At 37.6% G+C, this 27,955-nt stretch overlaps 2 protein-coding genes across 5 annotated transcripts in view; both read right to left on the bottom strand.

Moving 5' to 3' along the window:
* Nucleotides 1–80: 80 nt before the first annotated feature.
* Nucleotides 81–22,126, bottom strand: LOC127514624 (mitogen-activated protein kinase kinase kinase 20). Its single transcript, XM_051897663.1, has 12 exons — nucleotides 21,953–22,126; nucleotides 19,055–19,235; nucleotides 15,367–15,454; nucleotides 12,514–12,615; nucleotides 12,353–12,418; nucleotides 12,238–12,266; nucleotides 11,987–12,124; nucleotides 9,208–9,294; nucleotides 7,078–7,152; nucleotides 6,222–6,328; nucleotides 4,319–4,460; nucleotides 81–989 (listed from the first exon to the last, which is right to left on the bottom strand). The coding sequence occupies exons 1-12, from the start codon at nucleotides 22,021–22,023 to the stop codon at nucleotides 642–644; spliced, it is 1,434 nt and encodes a 477-aa protein (XP_051753623.1). The 5' UTR covers nucleotides 22,024–22,126; the 3' UTR covers nucleotides 81–641.
* A 669-nt stretch (nucleotides 22,127–22,795) lies between these two features.
* The window catches only part of rapgef4b (Rap guanine nucleotide exchange factor 4b), a 38,592-nt gene continuing 33,432 nt past the window's right edge, over nucleotides 22,796–27,955 (bottom strand). For all 4 annotated transcript variants that reach the window (XM_051897799.1, XM_051897798.1, XM_051897800.1 and 1 more), the window contains 8 exons: nucleotides 27,512–27,637; nucleotides 27,243–27,421; nucleotides 27,031–27,121; nucleotides 25,663–25,713; nucleotides 25,466–25,553; nucleotides 25,301–25,365; nucleotides 24,895–24,949; nucleotides 22,796–23,834 (listed from right to left, as the gene is read on the bottom strand). In XM_051897799.1, the coding sequence (XP_051753759.1) occupies nucleotides 23,707–23,834; nucleotides 24,895–24,949; nucleotides 25,301–25,365; nucleotides 25,466–25,553; nucleotides 25,663–25,713; nucleotides 27,031–27,121; nucleotides 27,243–27,421; nucleotides 27,512–27,637 (783 nt within the window). In that variant the 3' untranslated portion in view covers nucleotides 22,796–23,706. The remainder of the gene's footprint in view (nucleotides 23,835–24,894; nucleotides 24,950–25,300; nucleotides 25,366–25,465; nucleotides 25,554–25,662; nucleotides 25,714–27,030; nucleotides 27,122–27,242; nucleotides 27,422–27,511; nucleotides 27,638–27,955) is intronic.

The following is a 27,955-nucleotide window of genomic DNA, read 5'->3' as shown; positions in this document are numbered from 1 at the left end:
GTGAATTATAATATTTTGTTCCACTTAAAAGATTTTTAGGTAAATATTGGAAATGATCACTTGCAGTTTGACCCATTTCACACAAGTTGTTCAGTATTTTCTTTATTTTATAAAAACTTCAGGGCTTTACAAAAACACAACTTCAGAAATCCCATTAAATCTCACACTTTATAAATATTGTAAATGTGATTTCTCACAGGGGAAATCTCAGCATGATCTGGTGTTTCACTCAGAGGAGGCAGACGTAAATCCCTCCTACCGATGGTAAATCCTGCCATTTATGGGCATTTATGCAGTACCCTGTATCTTCCCAATTACAATGCAGTATCGTTCATCGTGCCTGATATTTATCAAAGAGTATTTGTACTGGTTAGCCGGTAAATTCAGAAAACAGCCCTACTGCTAACAGGGCAGTGTAATATTCTGCTCTGGATCAAATAACGCATTTTTTTTTTTTTTGCACTGAAACATACCACACATGGGTGCAACAATCTTTTAAAATATTCAGATCAATCTTTACAGTTTAAACTTCTAATTATAACTGTTGGAAATTGATTTGACTAGCTCCGACTCTCGATATTTGACCTTAGACCGGCTGTGACCCCATCTAACCCCACCCTGTCGTACTGTGCTGCACTCCACTAATCGCTGTCGTCATCAGACCAGCCAAAGTCGTCCATGGTGATGGCCATGTTCAGTTTACGTCCTTCACGGACACTGCAGGACTTGGAGGAATTCTTCTTTGCTTGCATGTTCAACTGCATCCCTGAATGGCGGACGAGGTTACCGCTGGGAATGTTCATATCCAGGTCAAACACACCCCCAAATCCCAGCATGAGCGTCTGTAGGCTGGCCTGGCCCAGATCCCCGTTATTGCAGGTTGATGAAATCTGACAGCTGACCTCCGAGCTATTGCTCTCCTCCATGTGAGCCTCATAGAAGGACTCGGCACTGAGAGTGGCCGCCAGGGGGGAAATATGTGAAAACAGCTGCAAAAAGAACATGAAGTCAATTAAAAGTTTGTAGATAGTCATTAGAATTAGAGCTGGAAATGTACCTGAACACTTACATTTAGGTTAATGGGATACTACAGTGTTCCTATTCTTTCTGATATATGAATTTTTATCATTTTTCCATGATAAGGATTTTCCATGATAAGATACTATTTATTCACAAACATTATTTCTAGCTGAAGAAATACTTTAGAACAGATAATATAATATTAATGAAATAAAAAGCCATTTAAGAAAGTACACTCTTCTTAGAGAGTACACATTCATGACTGTTTCTCAACACTCCTAAGTACTTTTTGTCATGCTTTAAAGTAGTACACTTATTTTAATCTTGACTAACATATTACAGCACATGTAAAATACATGATTATAATTTTAACTGTAATGTGGTATTCATATTAGTATTCATATTAAATGTAATGCACTTAAAGGGTTATTTCACCCAAAAAGGAAAATTCTGTCATCAATTACTCACCCTCATGTCGCTCCAAACCCGTAAGACTTTAGTTCATCTTTGGGACACAAATGAAGATATTTTTAATAAAATCGGAGCGATTTCTGTACCACCCATGACAGCCTACACAACTACCACTTTGTACCACGCTTCAAAAAGTTTATAAAGAGATCGTAAAACTAATCCACATGAATTGAGCGGTTTAGTCCAAATTTTCTGAAGAGACTCGATCACTTTATATGAAGAACAGACTGAATTTAGGCTTTTATTCACATATAAACATTGATCAGTGAACATAAACAGAAGCTCAACCGATCCTGCTTGATGCACGAAAACAAACCTCTTGCGGAAGCTGAAACATGCTGCGTAACACACAAGAATGAACCTCAAGCAAACATGCTTGAGCTTCCCTTTACCACAACTGATGTGTGAGTTGATGAATGTTTATGGGCCCTATCATACACCCGGCGCAATGTGTTTTTTGCTAGTTTCAGCCCGACGCAGTTATCATTTACACATTCTGCGTCCTTCACGATCTGAAATAGACTGCGCCATTGACTAACTGAAACCTGGTCTAAAGTCAATGGCACAATATTTATTTTGTTATTTAAAGAGCGCGTTAGTAATATGCACCTATATGCGGGTGCACAACGCGTGTACACTCTGCATCGTCCTTAAACTAGCAAAAATGGATTCGGACATGCCCTAAGTGCACTTGCACCATGCACTTAGATTGTTAAAATAGGGCCCTATATGGAAAAGCCAAAATTCAATCTGTTCATCATATAAAGCGATCGTGTCTCTTCTAAAAATTTGGACTAAACCGCTCAATTCATATAGATTCGTTTTTACGATCTCTTTATGAACTTTTTGAAGCGTCAAAGTGGTAGTTGCGTGGACTGTCGATGGAGGTACAGAAATTGCAAAGATTTTATTAAAAATATCTTCATTTGTTCTCTGAAGAAGAACGAAAGTCTTACGGATTTGCAACGACATGAGGTAAAATGATGACAGAATTTTCATTTTTGGGTGAACTAGCCCTTTAAGTCCTACTTAGGTGGGCCAAAAAAACACTTTAAAATCTATTATTTAATTGTAATTAACATGTAGTTAAGTGTCTGAAAACATAACAATCAATTTTCACTTAAGAATATTCTTTTAAAGTACAGTTGAGCTCAAAAGTTTACATACCCCTTGCAGAATCTAGAAAAATGTGAATCATTTTAACAAAATAAGAAGGATCATGAAAATTGCATCTTCAGAAAAATCCTCCAGGTCCTGCAGATTCTTTGGTTTTCCAGCATCTTCTGCATATTTGAACCCTTTTCAGCAGGGACTGTATGATTTTGAGATCCATCTTTTCACACTGAGGACAACTGAGGGACTCAAACACAAGTATTAAGGTTCAAACATTCACTGATGCTCCAGAAGGAAACACGACGCATTAAGAGTCGGGGATGTAAACTTTTTGAATTGGATGAACAGAATAAATTGTACTTTTTTTGTCTTCTGGGAAACATGTAAGTAACTTTTGTAGCTTCCAAAGGGCAGTACTAAATGAAAAAATATGTTGTATAAAAAAAACTTGCACATCAACTTCTTGTTCAAAAAGTTTTCACCCCTGACTCTTATCGCATCGCATTTCCTTCTGGAGCATCAGTGAATGTTTGCAGCTTTTGTAATAGTTTTGTCTGAGTCCCTCAGTTGTCCTCGGTGTGAAAAGATGGATCTCAGAATCATACAGTCACTGCTGGAAAGGGTTCAAGTATGCAGAAGATGCTGGAAAACTGAAGAATCTGCAGGACCTGAAGGATTTTTCTGAAGAACAGAGCTCAGTTTAACTGCTCAGAACAAACAAGGGACTCATGAACAACCATCACACAACAAAAAAAACAGTCGTGGATCATCCAGGTAACCACACACAGTATTAAGAATCAAGGGTATGTAAACTTTTGAATGGGGTCATTTTTATAAATTCTGCTATTTTTTTGTCTTGTGGACTTTATGTAAACAACTGTTATGTGAAATAGTTTATTAAGGACAGTACTAAATAAAAAATAACATGCAATTTTCATGACCCTTCTTATTTTGTTAAAATGATTAACATTTTTGCAGATTCTGCAAGTGGTATGTAAACTTTTGAGCTCAACTGTATATTATTTCCGTATAAGTAGTCTTTTAAAAAGTATTCTAAAGCATGCTTCTTTCTTTCTTTCTCACAAGTGAACAATACTGTATTATGCAGATATTCTCTACTCAGATACACATGTACTACACAATCAAGGAACACTACCACTAATGTTGCACACAATGGCAAAGTTTGTTTTGAGTCCAGACTTTGTTAAAGATTCACTTCTCCTTTGTGACTTCCTACATTATATAAATGCTGCAGGTCATGTGAAAACACAACAATGTCAGCATACTAAAACTGTGCATTGTGTGTAGGGTATCATATAAAACTCTTGATTAAAATCAGTGTGTAATTTCGTCTTTCTCCTATCACAAATGAACATGCAGAGACAAATAAGTGACACTATTAAAACACCCAGACCAGCTACTTTGGTGTTTTGGATTTGTTTGTCTGTCCAATCACAGAAAAGACAAGTTTGAGAATCCACATGATCATTATTACATTAAAATTCTGCTTGATGCCACCAAAATGACACACTTCATAAGGGTGAAGTGTTCACTAGTGTAATCAAACAGAATTGCAATATAATAATATTAATAATGAGGATTCTCGAACTCACCCTTTCTGGATTGCATTATTATAGACCATGTAGTACATAGTAAGCAGAAGTATGGCTGCAGAATGAGTAGTTATTTTAAACACAGAATGGTGAAGACTTACAGGGGTGCAGGATCGGGATCTTTCCATGAGTCTGTTTTCCCACTCTGTCAATCTTCTTTCTCTTTCCGCCAGCTCTTGCTCCTTACAGCTCAACTCCCTCTCCAGCTGCTTCAAGCGTTCCAGTGTCTCCTCTATCTCACACCTTACAGAGAGAAGACACAGGAAGTTCTACCAACACAAAAATCAATACATCTGCATGCGAATATAAAAATAGGGAATCATCATTTTGTTATTACACCAAAATGCACCTTTGACTTAAAAGAATTTGACTGCAATTTCTATCTGTGCCAGCAGGTGGTACTGTATGCTAAACAATCAAACGCCCCACACAAAGCCTTTAGTGTGTCTATTTATAAACAGGTATGTGAAGTAAGGCCAGAATGCCCCCCTCCTCAACCCCTCTGCCCTCAAAAGCCATATCAGCCCCTGCCAAAACCTCTCCACACACACTCTCAAAACTTTCCTCCTGCTAGAATTGATTTCTCTACCACTCTCATGAGGAGCGTTTCCAGAATGTCTCACCCTCCCTCTTCCTCCCCACTTCTGCTCTTCACTCTTTTTCCATTCCTCTCAGTTCATTTCTCCCTTCATGCACTGCAGCTCTGCTAAAGTCCAGCACCCATTGTTTGTTTCCTCCATTTGTCTTTGTTCTTGCAACTCATACATCTAAAGAAACAAAACCTACTCTTGCTATTTACAAAAGTTTAAAAGCAAGTGTCAAGTTCAATACCAGTTAAAATTCACAAAAAAATAATTTTGATCATTTTTATTTTTAATTATTTAAGCTTCATATTTCTGCTTTTAAACACTATTTAAATTCTTACATAAACTCTTTTAAACTCTATACTAAACTCTTTTATACCTCATAAGTGTATTTTAAGTACATTAACAAACACACATTAGTTTTGCAAGTTTTTACAAATGAATGGATGAATTTAAATAATTTTCTTTAGTAATTTCCACATTGTTCATGGCTCCTACAAACAGTTTCAAATGTGGGCTCTTCACTTATGCTTTACCTGTTTTTAATTTTTGTAGGTTGTGTAAAATTGGCTATTGATTGTTATATGTGCCCAAAATATACACTTTTTACTGTTATTTTTTGTGTCCATGTGAATCACGCTTGTGTCATTTGTAGCTATTATTTTTTTAATCATTTGCAAAAATAATACAAAACTCTTTTGACATCTTTGTCATAATGCTTATAACCATAATTGTGAATGAATAAAATAATTCTTAATGTTTACATTTTTATATAGTATATTTAATTTAAAGGCCCACTGAAGTGCCTTGAAGTTCGCAGCATTATTCAATGTGTTGACGTAATTTCCACTGAAACAGGAAGACAGGGCGGTGCATATCAAACAGCTCCTCCCCTTTTTAAAAATAGCCAATAGCGATTTGTTTATATTATATTAGCTGTTGAGCTCGGTAAAGCCTCAGTTTCTTTCTAATCTCTAACCGTTTCTCCTCCATATCGCTTTAAAATATAGCATTCTGTGCAGAATTCAAATAGGTCTGATACATTTTCTGGTCTGCGCCCACTCATGGATATCATCCGCTCTGTGCTATTGTGTGAAAACAGACTTCATTCGCCTCAATGGAAAGCATATTAACACTGTCTGAATCATTCCCTATCCCCTATATAGTGCACTATGTGCCATTCACCATGTAGAAATAGTAAATGTGTGAACAATGAACGATTTTAGCGTCTATTTATAATGTGGGGGGAGAGACTGTAAGTTTTGAACGCTTATATCTTCTAAATGCGAATTTTGTCATTGTTTTGGAGCACACTAGCTTATAGATAAGAGTAAGGCTAACATATTCATACTAAAAGCCAAAAAACTTTTGGCTTTAGGAACTACAAAAAAGTTGCCAGCAAGTTCTGAACTGTACGTACCTCCACTCTGCTTTGTTATGTAAGAAGGAGTTGCACTGGTCTGGCAGTTTGCTGTCATTTTTCATGGTCTCTAGGGTGCTCAGGATCTGTTTGAACTGTGGCCTTTCCTGGAGATGACAGAGCAAATTTATTATGGTCATTCTTTAATTAGCACAATGTAATACAGCAACTAACTCAAAGTGTGTTTGTGTCCGAGCCTCATCCGGTCTTACTTTTTTGAGTGGTCAAAGCACTTTCTTGCTTACATCTCATTATAGCTCACTTGAGAACTCATAAAAATGCATAGGCCTACATCTTAAAATTTTTAACTTTCTTTAATGTGTAATGTTGCTTTTTGAGCATGAAATAATGTCTGCAAAGTTACAAAGCACAAAGTCACTCCAAAGGGAGTTATTCTTAATATCAGTGCGCACTGTTTCTGAACTCCCTGAAACGCCTCCATTGTAGTCTTGAGTTTTCTTCCGGGAACGAACACATTACAATATTTCTCATTTAAACAAATCCTGCCCAATGCATACACAAAATAAAGGGGCGAGGCCTGGTTGAGTTGTGCTATTAGTGTGTTAAAACTTGAGGTTACAGTAAGGGCCGTGACATCCCAAACAGTTGACCAAATGCAGTAATTCTCCACTCAACCTTCCTGATTCTTGCATTCTTGTTATTTTGGACTTGATGTGAAGATGTTCACAAAGATGCATAATTTCATTTTAAAATCTTGATTTGTTGTGAAATTTGATCCTAAAAATAGAATCCTAAAACCTAAACTGAACAGATGTGATTGTGATGTTCCTCATTTGTAAGTCAAGTGATACGGAGCATCATATGTACTGAATTTCGGCTCTGTTCCACCAAGTACCTTGGGCTCTGCAGTCCAGCAACATCTCATCAGGTCTGCAAAGCTGGCGGGGCAGCTGCTGGGAATTGTCGGCCTCTGGAACACATAACCCACACAAATACCACAGACACATGCACACACATTAGAATCCATTTCAAAAACCCATTATAGCAGCCATTACATAAAATTCTAATTTTAGCACGAGTCCCAACACAACTGCTGCAAAGCGGTCCTCTGGGCTAAGTTTACATCACAACTCAAATGGAGCGTATATCTCCGTGTTCAAAGAGTCTGATATATCATAACCAGTATATAAGGATTAACAAAGAGCTTTTACATGGGCGCTGTTTACATTACTAAGTGATAAAATTGAGTTCTCACTCAAGATAATGGAACTTTAAGAGCATGTGAGGAGAGACGCTGTAATGGAGACTTGTCGAATCCCATTTGATAAGCCACACATGTAGGAATGTAATACTGTCCAAGTGACTCGCCCAATAGAAGAGCAGCTCTAATAAACATATTGCACACAGTATTATTTCTGACAAACTGCCTTAGCACACCACGTAATCATGAGCCCACGAGAGAATGGAAACTGCTCCTTTCCTCTGGGAATTTAACATAAACCAAAATATCTTTTCATCCATCGTTTGACCTCTCCCACTCCCCTTCGCCAACATTTTCTCTTATAAGTACTTGCTCCCTTCCTCTCTGTCCCAAGCTGGGATGTTTATCTAAAAAAGGTTTCCTGACTGTCCCCCTACATCACTAAAACCACTGTGGTCTAATCCGATCTTCAGCTGATGGCATCACAGCAGAAACACATAAAGAGAACCGCAATATATCTTAACTCTCTGTAAAGTGAGCCAGTGCTCAATAAAAATTGCAGGGGTTCTCGTACACGCACAGAGCGAAGCCTTTAGATCAGTTCGCTATAAATAACCAACTAAAGCAAGCAATGGAATCCATGATCATACTGTTCCGTTACCCACAGGATGAACATAAAACAACAGTTCCAAAACAATATCATTAGGTGTGATCTAGATGCAAAGTCTGAAAACTTAATCAGCAAAATTAACCTTCTAAAATACATTCTTTAGGCCAAATTCTTCACATATAGCATTTGTGGGGAATGCAATACCACAACGAACTGCGATAATACCAAGATGGCAGACAGTATAGCTAATAATCTGTCCCAAGATGGCAGATAGTATAGCGAAAAATCTGATTGATGGCTCAATCCTGCTGAAACCTTTATGTAAACACTTCCAAATGAAATTTCGAATGGATTGGAAGGGGTGGTGTAGACATGAAATAATCCAGGAAAAAAATTAAGCACGTAAAAGCTTGAATTCGAGCTTGAATCTTCTCAATTGGATTCAAGAATACCTTGCGCACAGCACGCAGTGCCATGATTCATATGTTTACATTCGTTTACACATGTTTAGTTTACATATGTTTATTTACATCTTACAAACTGGTCAGTGGAGGAGACTGAATGTTTAATAAACACTTGCTAAAAAGCTCTTCTGACATATATGTCAGTTTTTGGATTTTAAAGTTTAAGGTTTATATAAACAGAACTTTCAGAATCTGAAATCACATTACATTAATTCGGATTGATGGAAATTAGTGCATGTAAACAGCTAGTGAGAGAATAAATTATTCATTTTAAATATACTATAAATTCATTTAGTACTGAAAAGTATTGCTTAAAGTCGTTCAGTTTAATTAAGGTGGACTATTTTATACAATATTTATGCGTGCTATGTATTTTTATGCTCGAAGTATTGCTTAGCATGCTAAGTGAAATCCACTGTTTGCAAAACTATTTGCTGACTATGTAACGGTCACTTCGGAGCGCATCCTATGTTTTAAATGGATCTGATGGTACCACACTCCTATTTGTTGCTATCAGCTGTCTATGTAGGGCATAGGGCAGTTCACTAGGTCTTGGAACAAAGCCAAAGAAAAAGTCTTCCAGGGCGACATAATCAACAATGTATGGCATGGACATATATTCATAGGAAAACTGGCACACTTTAACAGTAATACAACTACACTGACAACGTAAACATTCATGTGGTGGTTTTACAGTAATAACATTCCCCTCTTAAGAACACTGAGGGATTGTGGGATACTGTGCAGTACCTCATGTTTTTCCACCACCAACCAGGCCACCTGCAAACCCTCAAAACCTTTAAATGGCACTTCTCTGGTCAGCATCTCCCACAATACCTGCAAGACCAACCACAAATCAGATAATAAATGTCCATATGTCCTGGCATTGCTCTCTGCAAGAAAAAAACAAAAACAAAGCCGGCATATTCCACAACACAAACATATATGGGGTGAACAACACTTGGAATGAAGGTTATACAGACTGTGCTTGAAATAACAATTAATTCAGACAGTCAAACTTACATAGACACACAGCCTTGTGTATATATATCCTTGCACGAACAATTTACGAATGTAAATACTTTTAATTACTTTAGACTGATTCTAATCCTAAAATACAGTCCTCTGCATAGCTAAGAATTAAAGGACCAGTTTACCCCAAAATTTAAATTCTGTAATCCTGTAATCCCAAAACGGTATGATTATCTTTCTTCCATGGAACATAAAAGATACAATGAAAGTGAATGAGTAAACCAAAGAAAAATTATGTCTCATCCTCTCAGTATCTCAGAAAATTAGAATATTGTGAAAAGGTTCAATATTGAAGACACCTGTTGCCACACTCTAATCAGCTAATTAACTCAAGACACCTGCAAAGGCCTTTAAATGGTCTCTCAGTCTAGTTCTGTAGGCTACACAATCATGGGGAAGACTGTTGACTTGACAGTTGTCCAAAACACGACCATTGACACCTTGCACAAGGAGGGCAAGACACAAAAGGTCATTGCAAAAGAGGCTGGCTGTTCACAGAGCTCTGTGTCCAAGCACATTAATAGAGAGGCGAAGGGAAGGAAAAGATGTGGTAGAAAAAAGTGTACAAGCAATAGGGATAACCGCACCCTGGAGAGGATTGTGAAACAAAACCCATTCAAAAATGTGGGGGAGATTCACAAAGAGTGGACTGCAGCTGGAGTCAGTGCTTCAAGAACCACTACGCACAGACGTATGCAAGACATGGGTTTCAGCTGTCACATTCCTTGTGTCAAGCCACTCTTGAACAACAGACAGCATCAGAAGCGTCTCGCCTGGGCTAAAGACAACAAAGACTGGACTGCTGCTGAGTGGTCCAAAGTTATGTTCTCTGATGAAAGTAAATTTTGCATTTCCTTTGGAAATCAGGGTCCCAGAGTCTGGAGGAAGAGAGGAGAGGCACACAATCCACGTTGCTTGAGGTCCAGTGTAAAGTTTCCACAGTCAGTGATGATTTGGGGTGCCATGTCATCTGCTGCTGTTGGTCCGCTGTGTTTTCTGAGGTCCAAGGTCAACGCAGCCGTATACCAGGACGTTTTAGAGCACTTCATGCTTCCTGCTGCTGACCAACTTTATGGAGATGCAGATTTCATTTTCCAACAGGACTTGGCACCTGCACACAGTGCCAAAGCTACCAGTACCTGGTTTAAGGACCATGGTATCCCTGTTCTTAATTGGCCAGCAAACTCACCTGACCTTAACCCCATAAAAAATCTATGGGGTATTGTGAAGAGGAAGATGCGATATGCCAGACCCAACAATGCAGAAGAGCTGAAGGCCACTATCAGAGCAACCTGGGCTCTTATAACACCTGAGCAGTGCCACAGACTGATCGACTCCATGCCACGCCGCATTGCTGCAGTAATTCAGGCAAAAGGAGCCCCAACTAAGTATTGAGTGCTGTACATGCTCATACTTTTCATGTTCATACTTTTCAGTTGGCCAAGATTTCTAAAAATCCTTTCTTTGTATTGGTCTTAAGTAATATTCTAATTTTCTGAGATACTGAATATGGGATTTTCCTTAGTTGTCAGTTATAATCATCAAAATGAAAAGAAATAAACATTTGAAATATATCAGTCTGTGTGTAATGAATGAATATAATATACAAGTTTCACTTTTTGAATGGAATTAGTGAAATAAATCAACTTTTTGATGATATTCTAATTATATGACCAGCACCTGTATATATATATACAGTCAAACCAAAATTTTAATTAAATATGACAAGATCTCAGAAAAAAATAATCTTAATTATGTTAGATAACACTTAAGCAAAACATGGTCAGGTCAAAGTGTCTGAATAATTTTTGAAGAATGAAGAATTTTTGGGTATAATATGTCACAGTTTACTTTATTTTGCTATCCTCACTTACAGAAATGAACTATAGTGTCCTGCACCCACTAGTAAAAATATATAAAAAATATCACAAATGTTTGACTGTATATATATATATATATATATAAAATTTATTCTTGTGAATGGAATAGTTGAATTTTCAGCATCATTACTCCAGGCTTCAGTGTCACATGATCCTTCAGAAATCATTCTAATACGCTGATTTGGTGATCAAATAAAATTTCTTATTAATATCAATGTTGAAAACAATTTCATATTTCTATTGCTTAATATTTTTGTGGAAACCATGACATTTTTATTTCAGGATTCTTTGATTAATAGAAAGCATTTATTTACAATAGTATGTTTTTGTAACATATTTAAACAGTTTTTTCTGTCAATTTTGATCAGTTTAATGCATCCTTGCTGAATAAAAATGTATCAAATTAGGTATTAATTAAATTTGTTAAAATAAATCTTAATGAGCCCAGACTTTTGAACGGTAGTGTTACATAAAGGAAAGAAAGTAATTTAATAAATGATGACAGAATTTTCATCCTCGAACTATCCCATTTTATGAACCTTTTTACTTTACAGGGACACAAATAATAAAAAAAAACTTGATCACACATGCATTGATGTATAAATATGAGAACTGACCACGCCGTATGAGTAAGTGTCACATGTTTCTGAGACGGGTAAACTCTGGATCACTTCAGGGGCCATCCAAGGGAACGTGCCCACCAAAGACATGTGTGTTGTGTGAGAGACCAACTTAGATGCTCCAAAATCACAGATCTGACACAGACAAAAAAATGCATTATACAGCGACAGTCACACTGATATTGTGGGCAGAGTTTAAATCCTAAGATCATATATATGGATGTGAATAAAAAAAACAGAAAACACACCTTTAATACATTGTCTGCTGTTAACACAACTAATAGAGAGAAAAGAAAATAGTCATTGGTATATAATCATCATGTTTTGCTTGTGAAATTGCTCACAGCACAGCTAAGAACTCACCATTTCTTGACTTCAGGTCTCTATGAATGACTTTCACTGGGGCCTCGGCATGTAAATAATGCATTCCTACAGGGAAACAAATCACAGAGTCAGCCATTAGCTCATAAGGAAAATGTGACTGAGCTCATTACATAAACACATGTGTTCATTCAGACACATACCTTTAGCAATTTCCATCGCCCAGGTCATTACTTGATCCATATCCATCTCCTCACTGTCAGCACTGGACAAATATTCATACAATGATCCTCTGCTGGCATATTCTACAACACAAACACACATACCATAAACATATCATCACATGTGTCATATAAATGTTGTGGAGCTGATATATCTTGCAGGTGAAAGCTAAATAATTCCATTGTTATATGGATGCCAAAATATAGATCATAAAGTAATGCAAAATACACTTTCACAGTAAATTTTGAAGTGGTGTTGTGAGAAAAAAGTACATTTTGGACCTCATATACACTAAAATTTTGTTTTCAAAAGAAGTCTCTTATGCTTACTAAGGCTGCATTTCATTAGTAAAAAAAAGTAATATTGTGAAATATTGTTTTTTATTTTCATTTTTATTTTATCTTATAATGTAAGTCATTCTGTGATGACAAAGCTCTATTTTCAGCATCATTACTCCTCAGTGTCACATGATGCTTCAGAAATCATTCTAATATGCTGATTTGCTGCTCAAGAAACATTTCTTATTAATATCAATGTTGAAAAGTTGTGCTGCTTAATATTGTGATATATTTTTTCAGGATTCTTTGCTCAACAGAAAGCTCAAAAGATCAGCATTTATTTGAAATATAAATCTTTTGTAAAATTATAAATGGCTTTATTGTCACTAAAATCTTTTCAATTTAATGCATTCTTGCTCAATAAAAGTATTAATTTCTTTAAAAACAAAACCATACTGACCCCAAACTTTTTGAACAGTAGTGCATTTATACAGTATTTATGAATGTGTATTGCTTGTCATCAGCTATGTTTTCATCCACCCATTTTTATGCGCATTTTAGGATATCGCATAAAAAACGCTGGATGAAAATGCCATTATGCGCATAAAATTCTGAAAATGCGCATAAAAATTGAGGTGGATAGATTTTTGTCCGATAAAAAGACATGCGCATAAACTATGATGGAGACACATTTAACAAATAAACCCCTCGATGCGCAACAAAAAACTCACGTGACTTTGTGACAATTTCATTGCACAGCATCTCAAATGTTGGTTTGATCATTCTGAAATGCCTGAGCCAAAGTCTGTCATCAAAATGATTTGGTATAATGACCTCCCAGAAGAGTCTCACATGATTGTGTCCACAAACACCAGGCATCCGAACGCAAGATAACATGACAGTGTTTATTATTTATTATAACAACTTCCATTATAATTACAGATATTTTGCACCAATTTCCCAGGAAGTGACGATTTCGTTCTCTTAAACACATGGGACGGAAATGCTGCTTTATTCGCAAGTGTTTTATGCGAGATTCCAATTTTGCGCATAAGTTAAAATCGCAACTTTGGATGGAAACATAGCTATTGTAACCAATTTTACATACTGTATAGAGAAGAGACTTCGGGTGAGAGAGGCAGGATGAACAAATAAAAAGTTTGTCTCATGTCGAGATGTCAATCAACACATGAGATCATCTATCACCAACCCTCGAGCGAAGTCAAACACAGCTTAGCACACTCAGGGTTTCCCATTTACACACACACACATGGAGCGGATGCTGGCAGCAGGAGTTAGAAGATGACAGCATGCACAAATGTTAGATTTACTGAATACCCAGCTGACCAAGCGCTCTGAAGAGCCGCCGAAAGACATGCTCTCGAGAAATGATTAGGCCACATAAATCTGCTCATAAGCGCATTTACATCCCTGGAGACAAAGATCACAATAGGATGTTTAAAAAAATGGCAAGACAACTGTGTAAGCGTGTAAGTGTGCGTGCTTCCTCTTGATGAACTCACACCCTGATTACACACAAAGCTTTACATTCACAACAACATGGCAGTAGGCAGTAGTAAATTTCTGGGATATCACAGCATCCCTTATAAAAGAATAATCAGGAGATCTCTATAATATCTTATCTATTTCTCTTAGACAGCAATGAGATGGAATGGAGAACAAATGGAGACTTCTCCTTATGGCCCTTGCCTCTCATATTTTGTTTGTCCTGAAAAGTTGTAGACAAGATCTCTCAATGATAACTGAGAGACATACAATGGCAGTCAAAAGATTTTTTTTATGTTTTTGAAAGAAGTCTCTTCTGCTCACCAAGGCTGAATTTATCTGAAAAATACAGTAATATTTTGATATATTATTAGAATTTAAAATACCTGTTTTCTATTTTAATATATATTAAAATATCATTTACTCTTTCGATGGCAAAGCTGAATTTTCAGCATTCTTATTCCAGTCTTCAGTGTCACATGATCCTTCAGAAATCATTCTAATATGCTTATTTAGTGCTCAGTTATTACAGGTGCTCAGTTATTGATATTGGTTCTTATTATTATAAATGTTCAAAACAATTTTTGCTGCTTAATACTGTATTTTTGGTGAAACTGTGATGCTTGTTTTCAGGATTTTTTTGATGAATAGAAAGTCCTAAAGGTCTTTACTGTCACTTGTGATCAATTTATATAATTAGAAATGTTTCTTGAGCAGCAAATGTCAGCAATGAGCAAATCAGCAATGATTTTTGAAGGATCATGTGACACTGAACACTGGAGTAATGATGCTAAAAATTCAGCTTTGATCACAGGAATGAATTACATTTTAAAATATATTCAAATAGAAAAGACTTATTTAAATTGTAACAATATTTCACAATATTACTGTTTTTGATCAAATAATGCAGCCTTGGTGAGCATAAGAGACTTCTTTCAAAAACATTAAAAAAAAAACAGTTTTGTCTTATGAGCATTTAAAGAGAAACCTCTGAGCAATAAAACATTCATCCGGGATGTGAAACAGAAAAAGACCACATTTTATTATTACCTGTGACAATGCCATAGTTGGGTGCTTCCAGAATGGCTCCGTAGAACTGAATAATATTTTTGTGGCTCAGGACACTCAGAATCTCAGCCTGGATGAGGTGAAGGAAAAAAAAACAGACGCAGAGGTGAAAGTCACCACACTGTGGTCAAACACTGAGGCTCAAATGAGTGCTGCATCAATGTCATAAAACTATTTTTTCATTACAGTATGTCGAGGTCAAATATTACACTAGAAATGTACGTGAACATGGAGCCATTAGCAGTATTGTGGGACATGTCCGCTGGGACTCAGACTGAATGGCATCAGCCAGGAAAGCTGCTAAACTCCAGTAAACAGTGGAACAGACTCTGGCAGTGCTGCTGAGCATGCATTAATACTGACAGTAACACACACTGCCTGCAAACCCACATTAAGATGCTACATTTTACACTTACAGTATATCAAATTGGCTTTAGTCAAAGAGAAATAGAGAAAGGCGGGGGAGAGATGATGGGAGAAAAAAAAGAGAGACAGTCATGGAAAACTGTAGATCCTTACACTCCCCCTCTCTCATGCCAATAAACAAGTCTAATGGATGGATGGACAGGAAATGATGTAACAATGGCTACATTCACACAGGCTGTGTCCAAATTCCTGAACATTTGGATTATGTATTGAATTTGATGAAGAATTTACTTCTTGACCAATGTATGTTCTGTTTACATCATGTTAGTGTAACGGTAGTGTCACTCCCTTGGCCTCAAGAGGCACACTAGCAACTAGTGGCTGCAGTCTTTAGCGTACTTGTTAGCGTGCTTGCCTCCCGTGGCGGAAATGCCGGTTCGAATATCGCTCGGAGTGGTGTGAGTAGAACCGGAGAGGTTACATTGGTACCGTGACCTGGATGGAAGTGAGGTTTAAGGCCCCGATATACTTCAAGCGAAATTGGAGAACGAACTGATAAGACGTCATTTCGAACTAAATCAGGCCGAAATGAAGTTTGTTTGGAGTTCTTTTGGGAGTTTGAAACCGCTTGCCAAAGTGAACTTTCCGTAAAAATATTGCTCCGGCTGGTAAACACCTTCGTACTACCACTGGTCTGTGGCCATTACGTACTAGGTAGGTGTGCGCTGAGGCTCCGCCTTCTTTGACATGGAAATTTTCTCCCATTCATTTCCTCTGTTCAGTCTGTCGAGGTCAGACGTCCACAAATGAAAGCATGAACACACTAGAGAGCCGCTTTGTAGTAGAAAATGAAGTTGTAATTCTGAATAAATGAAACACTGGCACTAGTAATACTGTAAAGCTGCTTGCTTTTAAGCAATCTATTTTAGTTTAGTATTGTACTAGTGCCGAACTGCAGAGCTTGTGCAAACATATGATCAGATTCTTATGCTTTATTTAAAAAAATGCTTGCTTTTTTCTCACTTTGTTGTGTATTTATTTTGTTATTGAGAGGAAAGCGTGCAGCGCATATTTACATGTTCATCTAAATGCTGCTCTCAGCAGAGTGGGCGGCGTTGGGATGTTAGCTAACAGTATATCGCTGCTCAAGTATTTTGAACTTCTTTTTACCCCTAGGCGAAAAATGAAAAAGTACTTCGCTGTGAATATATCGGGGCCTTGAGTGAAGTATGTCATCTGGTATTGTTTGCCTACTGTTTTATGTATAGTGAGTATCCGGACATCCTGCTGATTTGATGTACTGCTTTTTGCATATTCTGTTGCATAGTATGCATATTTTCACTTTCAAAACAAACCGATCTATGCTTGAACACAATTGCGTTTAGCACTTCAAACAGGCCTTACAACTGTATTCTGATGCTGTGTGAATGTAGCTGATAACAGGCTGTAGCTCTATATAAACAGTTATATACAGTATCTCACAGAAGTGAGTACACCCCTCACATTTTTGTAAATATTATATTATATATTTTCATGTGACAACACTGAAGAAATGATACTTTGCTACAATGTAAAGTAGTGAGTGTACAGCTTGTACAATGTAAATTTGCTGTCCCCTCAAAATAACTCAACACACAGCCATTAATGTCTAAACCGCTCACCACAAAAGTGAGTACACCCCTAAGTGAAAATGTCCAAATTGGGCCCAATTTTCTCTCCCCGGTGTCATGTGACTCGTTAGTGTTACAAGGTCTCAGGTGTAAATGGGGAGCAGGTGTGTTAAATTTGGTGTTATCGCTCTCACTCTCTCATACTGGTCACTGGAAGTTCAACATGGCACCTCATGGCAAAGAACTCTCTGAGGATCTGAAAAAAAGAATTGTTGCTCTACATAAAGATGGCGTAGGCTATAAGAAGATTGCCAAGACCCTGAAACTGAGCTGCAGCACGGTAGCCAAGACCATACAGCGGTTTAACAGGACAGGTTCCACTCAGAACAGGCCTCGCCATGGTCGACCAAAGAAGTTGAGTGCACATGCTCAGCGTCATATCCAGAGGTCGTGTTTGGGAAATAGACGTATGAGTGCTGCCAGCATTGCTGCAGAGGTTGAAGGGGTGAGGGGTCAGCCTGTCAGAGCTCAGACCATACGCCACACACTGCATCAAATTGGTCTGCATGGCTGTCGTCCCAGAAGGAAGCCTCTTCTAAAGATGATGTACAGGAAAGCCCGCAAACAGTTTGCTGAAGACAAGCAGACTAAGGAACCATGTCCTGTGATCTGATGAGACCAAGATAAACTTATTTGGTCCAGATGGTGTCAAGCGTGTGTGGCGGCAACCAGGTGAGGAGTACAAAGACAAGTGTGTCTTGCCTACAGTCAAGCATGGTGGTGGGAGTGTCATGGTCTGGGGCTGCATGAGTGCTGCCGGCACTGGGGAGCTACAGTTCATTGAGGGAACCATGAATGCCAACAAAGCATGATCCCCTCCCTTCTGAGTCTGGGCCGCAGGGCAGTATTCCAACATGATAACGACCCCAAACATACCTCCAAGACGACCACTGCCTTGCTAAAGAAGCTGAGGGTAAAGGTGATGAACTGGCCAAGCATGTCTCCAGACCTAAACCCTATTGAGCATCTGTGGGGCATCCTCAAACGGAAGGTGGAGGAGTGCAAGGTCCCTAACATCCACCAGCTCCGTGATGTCGTCATGGAGGAGTGGAAGAGGACTCACGTGAAGCTCTGGTGAACTCCATGCCCAAGAGGGTTAAGGCAGTGCTGGAAAATAATGGTGGCCACACAAAATATTGACACTTTGGGCCCAATTTGGACATTTTCACTTAGGGGTGTACTCACTTTTGTGGCCAGCGGTTTAGACATTAATGGCTGTGTGTTGAGTTATTTTAAGGGGACAGCAAATTTACACTGTTATACAAGCTGTACACTCACTACTTTACATTGTAGCAAAGTGTCATTTCTTCAGTGTTGTCACATGAAAAGATATAATAAAATATTTACAAAAATGTGAGGGTTGTACTCACTTCTGTGAGATACTGTATATGAATATATCCAACTTTAACCATATTTAACCAGCTATAACCAGCTCTAATTTGCTAAATAACTTAACTATAAGGCATGAAGATATTAAGATATTATAAACATTTACTTCATGATTTTCTTTAAAGCTGCTTTGAAACAATGTGTATTGTGTAAAGCGCTATACAATTAAAATTGAATTGACTTGGGTCATTTGAGCTCAAATAAAAATAACAAGCTAAAATAACAATACATTTATCTGAACTAACCTCATCATCAATTTTCAGCAGTTTTTTAACAGCCACTTCTTTGTCCTGTGAGATCCAGTGTGCCCGATACACGCTCCCAAAACTCCCACCACCGCAGTTCTCATAAAAGCGGATGTCATCGAAGCGGATCTGAACGAAGCTAGCACTGAGGGACGACATCTCATACTGACATTTACTGTGGCTGTAAAAAAAAGAGAGAGACAGACAAATATGAAGACGATAAAAAGCAACTATTCAAGTTTTGACAAAAAAAAAAAAAATGTTTTGAGTCAAAACTTTAGACTTGGACTTCAATTAAACAACATCCAGAGTTAACTATTTTATCAGTTTGCAATGTTGCTTTTTGCTCATCAGGATTTTTTTTCTCCTTGAGTTTTCATTTACTCTCCCAAGTTTTTGTTTTGTTTAGTCTTGTTGATACAAACCTCTTGTATGAGCGGTCCTTACAAGGAACCCTGCTGAAAAATCCAGCATAAACCAGCATGAATTCCATGTTGGTTCAGGCTAGTTTATGCTGGGTCCAGCATGCAAAAAAGCATGCAGCTGATTTTGAATTCTGTCAATTTTGAATTCATGGTGACTTTAAGCTCTAAACAAACAACACCATGACTTCAGCATCGCCACTGTTAAGCTTCCAACAACTCTTTCAAACTTTATTTAAAATCTACAAGTTGGAAAACAACAAGGCTGTGAATCTGACTAGTGAGTAGATGAATTTTCCTGTTCGATGTACTGATGTATAATGTCCCCAACAGATTTAACCACTTATTAGTTACCACCATTTTCAAGACAAGTAAAAGCTTAAAAAAAATCTACAAGTGGAGTATTACTGGTGTATTTTATGTCATAAAATAAAACATGAAAATATCTTGAGCTTGTGTTAACCATAGACCTTATTTTAAGGCATTTAAACAAGAACTCATCGAAAAAAACCATTGACTTCAGGACGATGGAACCAGAAGTGCAATAATGCTAACATGTTCACATAACTGCAGAATGACTTGGCATGTATCTGCCTTCAGTCCTTCAGTGGATTCTGCTACATCTGCAAATGGACTCCTGCCACTTTTGTCTACACTATTTTACAGGCATTATGAGAACACAAGAATAGACAAAATAGAGAGGGGGGTAAACAACAACTGTAATCTTTTGGATTACTGTTCAAATAGAGATTAGGGATTTCTGTTCCTTCAACATCCTTTAAATATAACACCAGAAGAATAAGATAATAATTAGGGGAAATGTAACCATCTGACTAAAATTTTGAACTATAATTCATAATCAAGTTTAACAACGCTCTGAAAACTATGGTTTATTGAACTGGACACTGCAGAAGACAGGAAGTTCAGCACTTGTTGATGTGTTTGTTTACACTAACAGTTGCAGCCATGAAGAACTATGGGGTCAATAAACTGGATATATATGTATATATATATTACTGGTATGTTGCTCACACAGAACTTGCTGTCACAATGTTGGAATAGGCCCGATCATTTTTCCTTGATTTCCCACGTCTCTATCATATTCTGATATGGCTGGGGGCCACTGTACACTGCTCTATCATATTCTGCCACCTAGATACAGCTGAGGTCATGAATATTACAATCAATGGAACTCTGTATATATATACATATATAAATATATATATACTAAAATGAACTATTATCGAAAAGGTTCTTTATAACACCATTAAGGTTCTAAACAGCACTTTCAAAACATGGTTCTTTACAAAAAAGGGTTCTATTCAGCACCAAAAAGGCTTCTACTATTGTTACAAGTTGAAGAACCCTAATCTGTTAGGGTTTAGAACCATTTTATTAAGAGTATATTAGCTTTTTGCTGTGGTGTGACAAATTAATTTTTTATAAGTACAAATCTTCCTTGTGGTCTCTCGTGGGGTTATAAAAGCGACATGCATGTATAAGAATAAGAAAAATGTTGTTTAAAATAATTAATAATCCAATCCCACTGAAGGATACTGCTGTTACTGCTTGAGCTGACATGTCAACTAACCACTTGTGTGCTCCAACCGTTTGCAACAAACACCGGCTGAATGTGTATTTGCCAGTTTTTCCAAATTCAGGAGTGCACATCTGTGTAGAAATTAATGTTCAGGAAACTTTAACACCAGCCTCATGTTTGCTTTCACCTCTAATGTAGTAAACTCTGATGTTGTTGTAGTTAGTGTAAATGGGGTCTGCTTTCTTATGCGTTACTAGTACATGCGTCACTCTTCCCTTAAATTTATGACCTAACCTCAGATTGGTTTCCCCGGTTTAAAGCTATGTCTCGCAGACCCACACAATCTATCACATAAAGAGCCCCCAGTCGCTAAAAACAACCCGCTTATCATCACTGTGGCTCGTTGGCTGTGACCTCAGGGGCCAACAGGAGGCAAATGTGTCACACGTTCGACTATTCTTAACTAGAAACAGCTCATTCATACCTCTGACTTGATTCATTGCCAAAAACAACATCATAAGATTTAATAAATCATTATTAATTGTGCAAGGAATATACAACTTTAAGATAAAACATTCATTTATAGTATTTCCACATCGCATGTGTCCATATGCACATTTGTTCTGCGTAAAGCAATTTGTAAATGTTGCTGTTGTTGTTCTTAGGTTTATTGATACTTTTAATTCACCACCATTTCATGTTCACTTAATATTACTCTGGAAGAGTTTGGAATACTTTAGAATAATTTTGGAGACTGGAATACTTTTGAAATAGATTTTGGAAAGCAAAAACATAAGTGACAGGCATTATGTCACACTTTAAGTCAAACACAAAATCAGCTGCAGAATTAAAACTCTTTCCAATAATGTTATTACTATTAACACATACATAGTATAATGTCTATTCTGATTAAAATGTAAAAGCATGCTTTTCTACCTGTTAGTCGTGTTTTCCGTGCGGTCCGGTGAAACGCGCTGGCCTGTCGCTCTCTGAACAATCCCAGTCATAAGATAATATGCGGAGCCTCATTGTCTCGTGTTACTGCACTTCCATAAGAGGACACTCGCTTTGGACAAGTGGACAAATTATGAATCCTACTACGGTAAAGGATTGGCTAATGAATATTAACGACAAAAAGACGTTACACGTAATCACGTAGGAGCGTCGAATGCGTAACGTAATTAATATTCATGATTCAACCGCCCTGCGTCAAGATCAGATCAGAGCCGTTGGATTCGTTTATTCGTCAGATTAGCGCTCGCCCACTGGCGCTTCAGCCAATGACGTAAAAGGCAGTCGCCATGTTACGTAATTAATATTCATTAGACGTGCATTCACCATAGTAGAATTCGTTCAGTAGTTCTTGAGCAGATAACGGTGTCACACATTTAATGACAATGGCAATAGCGCCTCCACACGGACAGCCCAGCCAGCGAAAGGGTATAAAACGAGAAAATGCAAATGAATAAATATATATGTTACCTGCAACACTTCCCACCAGTCCAGTCATATGGCAGTAGAGTCTATACTTTTTAATGTAGCATTTGAATATACATGAGCTATCGCTCTGTTAAGCGTACGATATTAAAACGTTAGTTCACCCAAAAATGAAAATTCTTTTAAACGGTTTAAAATCTGTTGTATTCCTCTTATGAATTAAAGCCATACATGTTTTGAAATACATGAGGGGGACAAATAACATAAAAACAAAAAAGAGACAGATGGCATAGGCAATAAAATATACTTGTTTTGAGTGAAATGTCTAATCACACCAACAGAAAGTGTTCAACGGTACATTTATTTAGATTATACTATTTACAAGGTAGGCATAGACATTTTCCTAAAAGAAAATAAGTGCCCAACACACAAACAGCGTCTCACTTTCCAAAAGGCAGGATGAGAAAAGGCCTTCTCAGACCGATTATGATAACTTAGCAAAATGGGTCCAACCCAAAAATATACATATATAACTCAATATACAAAATGACATCAATAATGCTACAGGCTATGGCGAGAGGTACTGTAAGTTACTAGCACACAATTTTACCAGTGGTAAAAAATAGTCCTTGAGCCAGAATACTGACATTTATATGACTTGAAACAACATACCACAAGACATTGAGGCCTGGAAGGTTTTATGGATTACCACTGATTCATTTTTTGTGTCCGGCTATGATCATAGCGTCACTGTTATTTGTATGCATGATAGCTTGTAGTAAACTCTTATTTTTAGGATTGTTCTGATAGTTTTGTATAGGATCATATAAATGCAGGCTTGAGCACAGGCAGCAGGTTTACAGTGTTCTAGAATGTTGTATCATGGGAATGAACTAGGGCCTCACATGACTGAATCTCAGAATGCACATCATGACCAAGTGCATTCTGCTCACACACACACACACACACACACACACACACACACACACACACAATGTCAAGGTAGCTCTTATGACTAAAGTCATGAACATGCAACTCGCACACACATACAACAAACAAGCAAACATATGAGAATGCATCTTGTACATGTAGTTCAGTTGGCAGTGATAGCACATACAGTCAGCATTCAACTGCTCTGGCAGCTGATAGATGTAAAATTGTATTGAGTTGTACTGTTGTAAACTGGATATACAGTGGTTGTATTTCAAAGAAGGGGGGGGGGAGCATGAGAAAGAAAGTCTGAGCATTGGTCTTTAGCCCCGCCTTGGCTCCAGTCTGAAGGACAGCTGGGATAAGGTTCTCTGGTTGTCAATCACACTCAATTGACGTACATAGTTCCTCACTTCCTGTGGATTCTTACTGGCTGGAGATGCCTCGGCATCTGTGGGAGGTAGGAACAAAGTTAAAACAGCCAAGCCTTTTGCGGAGTGTCTATTTACAAGTGCAAATAGCCCGCCTTGTTGGCAGAGGCTTTCAATTACAAAAGAAATCCCACTGATAACAAGATCTGTGGCATGGCGCCTAACTTTTGACACGTCCTACCCGAGTTCAAATCCACCTTTTTCCAAACTCATTCTCCTCCCTTTTCCCATTGCATATAAGCTCAGAGAGGAGTTTATTTTAAATAAAACTTAAGAATATATTAGAAAAGTGTAAATAAAGTGCCTAACAGGTATTTAATAGTACAATACACTGAGGTGCAAAAATAGTATTTGCCACAAATAGCATCTAACTACTTGTAGTGTGAAGAAAATACTGCTATATAAAAATACGTTTTGTATTTTCATCTATCGATATTTGCACATAGTTTTATAAGTAATTATAGTAATAATTTTATAAGAAATTTTTGTTTGTTTTTTTACCATAAATTTAATTTGTTGTGATTTAACAGAGATCCCTGCGATTCTACCTCTAGACATGGCCAGTTATGCTTTCCCAAATACCTAACCACAGATTGTTATTATGAATATGATATGACTGAGCAATCTCTGGGATGTAGCTTTTTAATAGGCAGCACATACAGGCAGACCATGAGAAATGAATTAGGACCACAAAGAGAGCATTAAGGCCCGTTCACACCAAGGATGATAACTATTCCAATAATGATAAAGATACAGTTCTAAAAATCGTTCTAAATATAAAGGAATAGCAGAGTTCACACCACAACTATAACCCTAAAGGCACAGAGAAGCAATATCATTAGAATCACTTTCAGAACGATTTTTTCCAGCTGATGAGCGATAAAAAACATTGACAGCAATCAGAATCTTGCTATAAAGAGCTATAAAGAGCTCGAGCATTTAATCAAATCTGCAGCACGCGCTTATCATAAACAGAGCGTTGTCATTCATTGGTGTGGACGCTAATATAGTTATCGTTATGGTTATCTTTATAGATATCGTTCTTGGTGTGAATGGCCCTGTGGTGTGTAGATGACTTACTGAAGGGCTGGCTCCTGCAGTGCCTCACCGCCCTCACTGTGTTAGCAATCAGCCGCTGAGTAGAGAAAAATGTATAAATATTAATATTTTCTAGCTGGTCAGACAGTGGTGCAGATGTCACAGATCCATGTTGTTATTGTTAACTAAAAGGATTAAAAATCACTTATGTTAATTGAAATAAAGCTGAAATAAAATAAAATATAAATATTAGATGAAAAACGCTAAGTACTAAAATGACTAACAGTGAAAAAAAATAAACGAAAGATAAATAGAAAATAATAAAAATGACAACAGCACATTAAGCTAAAATTAAAACTGGAATATGAAAGCCAAAATCTAATTCAAAATATAATAATATATAATAAATACTACAATAACACTGCACATGTTACAGTAACCGACTCACCATCTTCTCAAAGTTCACCAGTCCATCAATAAAAGTCTTATTCCCCTCATGAGTGAATGTCATGTCTGATAAGAGAGAAAAAAAAATAAATTCATGCTGTAGAACAGAACTATGTGACAACCAGTAATTATTATTACGAATATTGGGGCTAGGCCCCGCCCACACCTTTAATGAGAAGGGGCATAAAGGGAATGATTGGCGGCTCCATCTTAGCCACAGTGAGGCGGTATGAACGGTGATTCCTGGATGGATCCTGTGCACAACAGATAAATAATAGTTTAATGATCAATGACTGTCTCAATCACAAAACAATTTCTATAGAGAGAGAGAGCTGGAATTTAAAATGTTTGAAATTGACTCACAAGTAAACTTTCAAACTCTGCGTAGAACTTCTTGAACTTACTAGGTAGTTTCTAAAAAAGGAAAAAATATGCACGTGCCCATCGATACATTAATAGTCATATTTGCAAAGACATTTACGTTTGTCAATATTTAATGACGTGATACTGATTTTTTATTATCATGGCCTTTTAATCTATTCAAAATACATGAAAATTGCTATGACTTTAATAAACCTCTTCAGTGGTTCAGTTCCCATGTTAAATCCATTAAAGTGTGTTCACACGTGTAGTTTGGTTCTTTTGGTTCTTTTGATCCCGACCAAAAAAGTAAATGATACTTAGCACACTTATTCAAATGAGCCACACTAACAGAGCAATCGCACTAGAGCTCACCAAACTTTCAAAGTGTGAACGCACCCTAAAGTCCAAAATGTCTTGTTAGTCTAATAAAAAAAAACTTGAGAGGAAAAAAGTTTAGTGCCAAAATATTTGATTATTTTTATGCAGACCATCATATAACTATGTGTCAAAGACAGCAAGTCTTTTAAAAACCTGATAATTTGACATTTTTATGACATTTTACTTGACATTTTAAAGGAACACTCCACTTTTTTTTGAAAATAGGCTCATTTTCCAACTCCCCTAGAGTTAAATGGTTGAGTTTTACTGTTTTCGAATCCATTCAGCCGATCTCCGGGTCTGGCGGTACCACTTTTAGCATAGCTTAGCATAGTTCATTGAATCTGATGAGACCGCTAGCATCTCGCTCAAAAATGACCAAAGAGTTTCAATATTTTTCCTATTTAAAACTTGACTCTTCTGTAGTTACATCGTGTACTAAGACCGACGGAAAATTAAAAGTTGCGGTTTTCTAGTCCGATATGGCTAGGAACTATACTCTCATTCCGGTGTAATAATCAAGGAACTTTGCTGCCGTACCATGGGTGCAGCAGGTGCAACGATATTACGCAGCGCCTGTGACCCCCTGCTTGCACAGGAAGCGTGCCTTGCAACCATGGAGACATTTGTGAGAGGCGCTGCGTAATATCATTGCGCTTGCTGCACCATTGGTCATTGGTCATTTTTGAGCGAGATGCTAACGGTCTAATCAGATTCAATGATCTATGCTAAGCTATGCTAAAAGTGCTACCGCCAGACCCGGAGATTGGCTGAAAGGATTCGTAAACGGTAAAACTCAACTGTTTAACTCTAGGGGAGTTGGAAAATGAGCTTATTTTCAAAAAAAGGGGTGTTCCTTTAATGAAAGATTTTAAAGATTTTGGTATAAACACTTTTTTAAAAATATAAAACCAACCTGAATACAAAAATGACTTATCTAAGAATGTGGCACATATGTTTTAAAACTCAGTTGTGCAGTATGGCACTGACCTCCCATGTCTGGCTGAGTCTGCTCACAGCTGGGTTGCACATGCCCATGATAATGGCAAAGAAAGAGTTCAGATTCTTAAACTCTCTACAGCTGAGGGAATAAACGCACAACACACACATATAACGCGTTTTGCAAATATTGAATGAATCAAATCAGATCCAAATTCATTATGAGTTTTGTTCAATTTGTTTATGTGTGCTGAAAAACTCACTGGGCGGCAATCTTGATGAACTTCTTGAGTAGCTGCACCCGTTTGCTGAGTGTCCCGCACAGACAGACCTCCGTGACCACCCACAGCTGCACCTGATTAAAGCGCCTCAGAAACAGCTCCAGATTTGCTGTGGAGCGCCTGTATGCCTGCCGTCCGAACGTATGATACACCAGCTCATACTGCACACAAACACACACAGTCAAACTGCACGTTTTATGGGTTAAAAACATCATTTGTGTGTGTGTGTATCACTGTATGTGTATCTTTACCTCATGTACACAGCTGAAAAGCTCCCAGTCGTACTGGGTCATCTGGAAGGCCAGATCTTTAGAGCTCATCAGCTCAAAACTGGACATAGACCCAGTGGAGGGACCCTCCTGCTCCGGAAGTGGATTCTACACACATATACACAGTCATTACTAAATGCAAACAAATACAAACACTTAGTTAATTTGTACACTTACTTAAAGTACCCCTATTATGTAATTTTAAAGGTTCCTTATTTTGTTTTGAAGGTGTCCTACAATAGATTTACATGCATCCAAGGTCAAAAAACACTTTAATTATGTCATAATATACATTGCAGCATCACCTCTTTTCCCACAGTGTCTGAAATGGTTTGATAAATGATCTGGTCTTTCTAGACCCCTCCTTTCCGAGAGCCTACTCTGCTCTGATTGGCCAGATGGTCAAGTCTGTTGTGATTGGTCTAC

The sequence above is a fragment of the Ctenopharyngodon idella genome, chromosome 6, assembly GCF_019924925.1.
Source record: "Ctenopharyngodon idella isolate HZGC_01 chromosome 6, HZGC01, whole genome shotgun sequence".
In the NCBI taxonomy this organism is placed as follows: domain Eukaryota; kingdom Metazoa; phylum Chordata; class Actinopteri; order Cypriniformes; family Xenocyprididae; genus Ctenopharyngodon; species Ctenopharyngodon idella.
The sequence above is the reverse complement of the archived record's forward strand: the minus strand, read 5'-3'. Positions and strand labels throughout refer to the sequence as shown.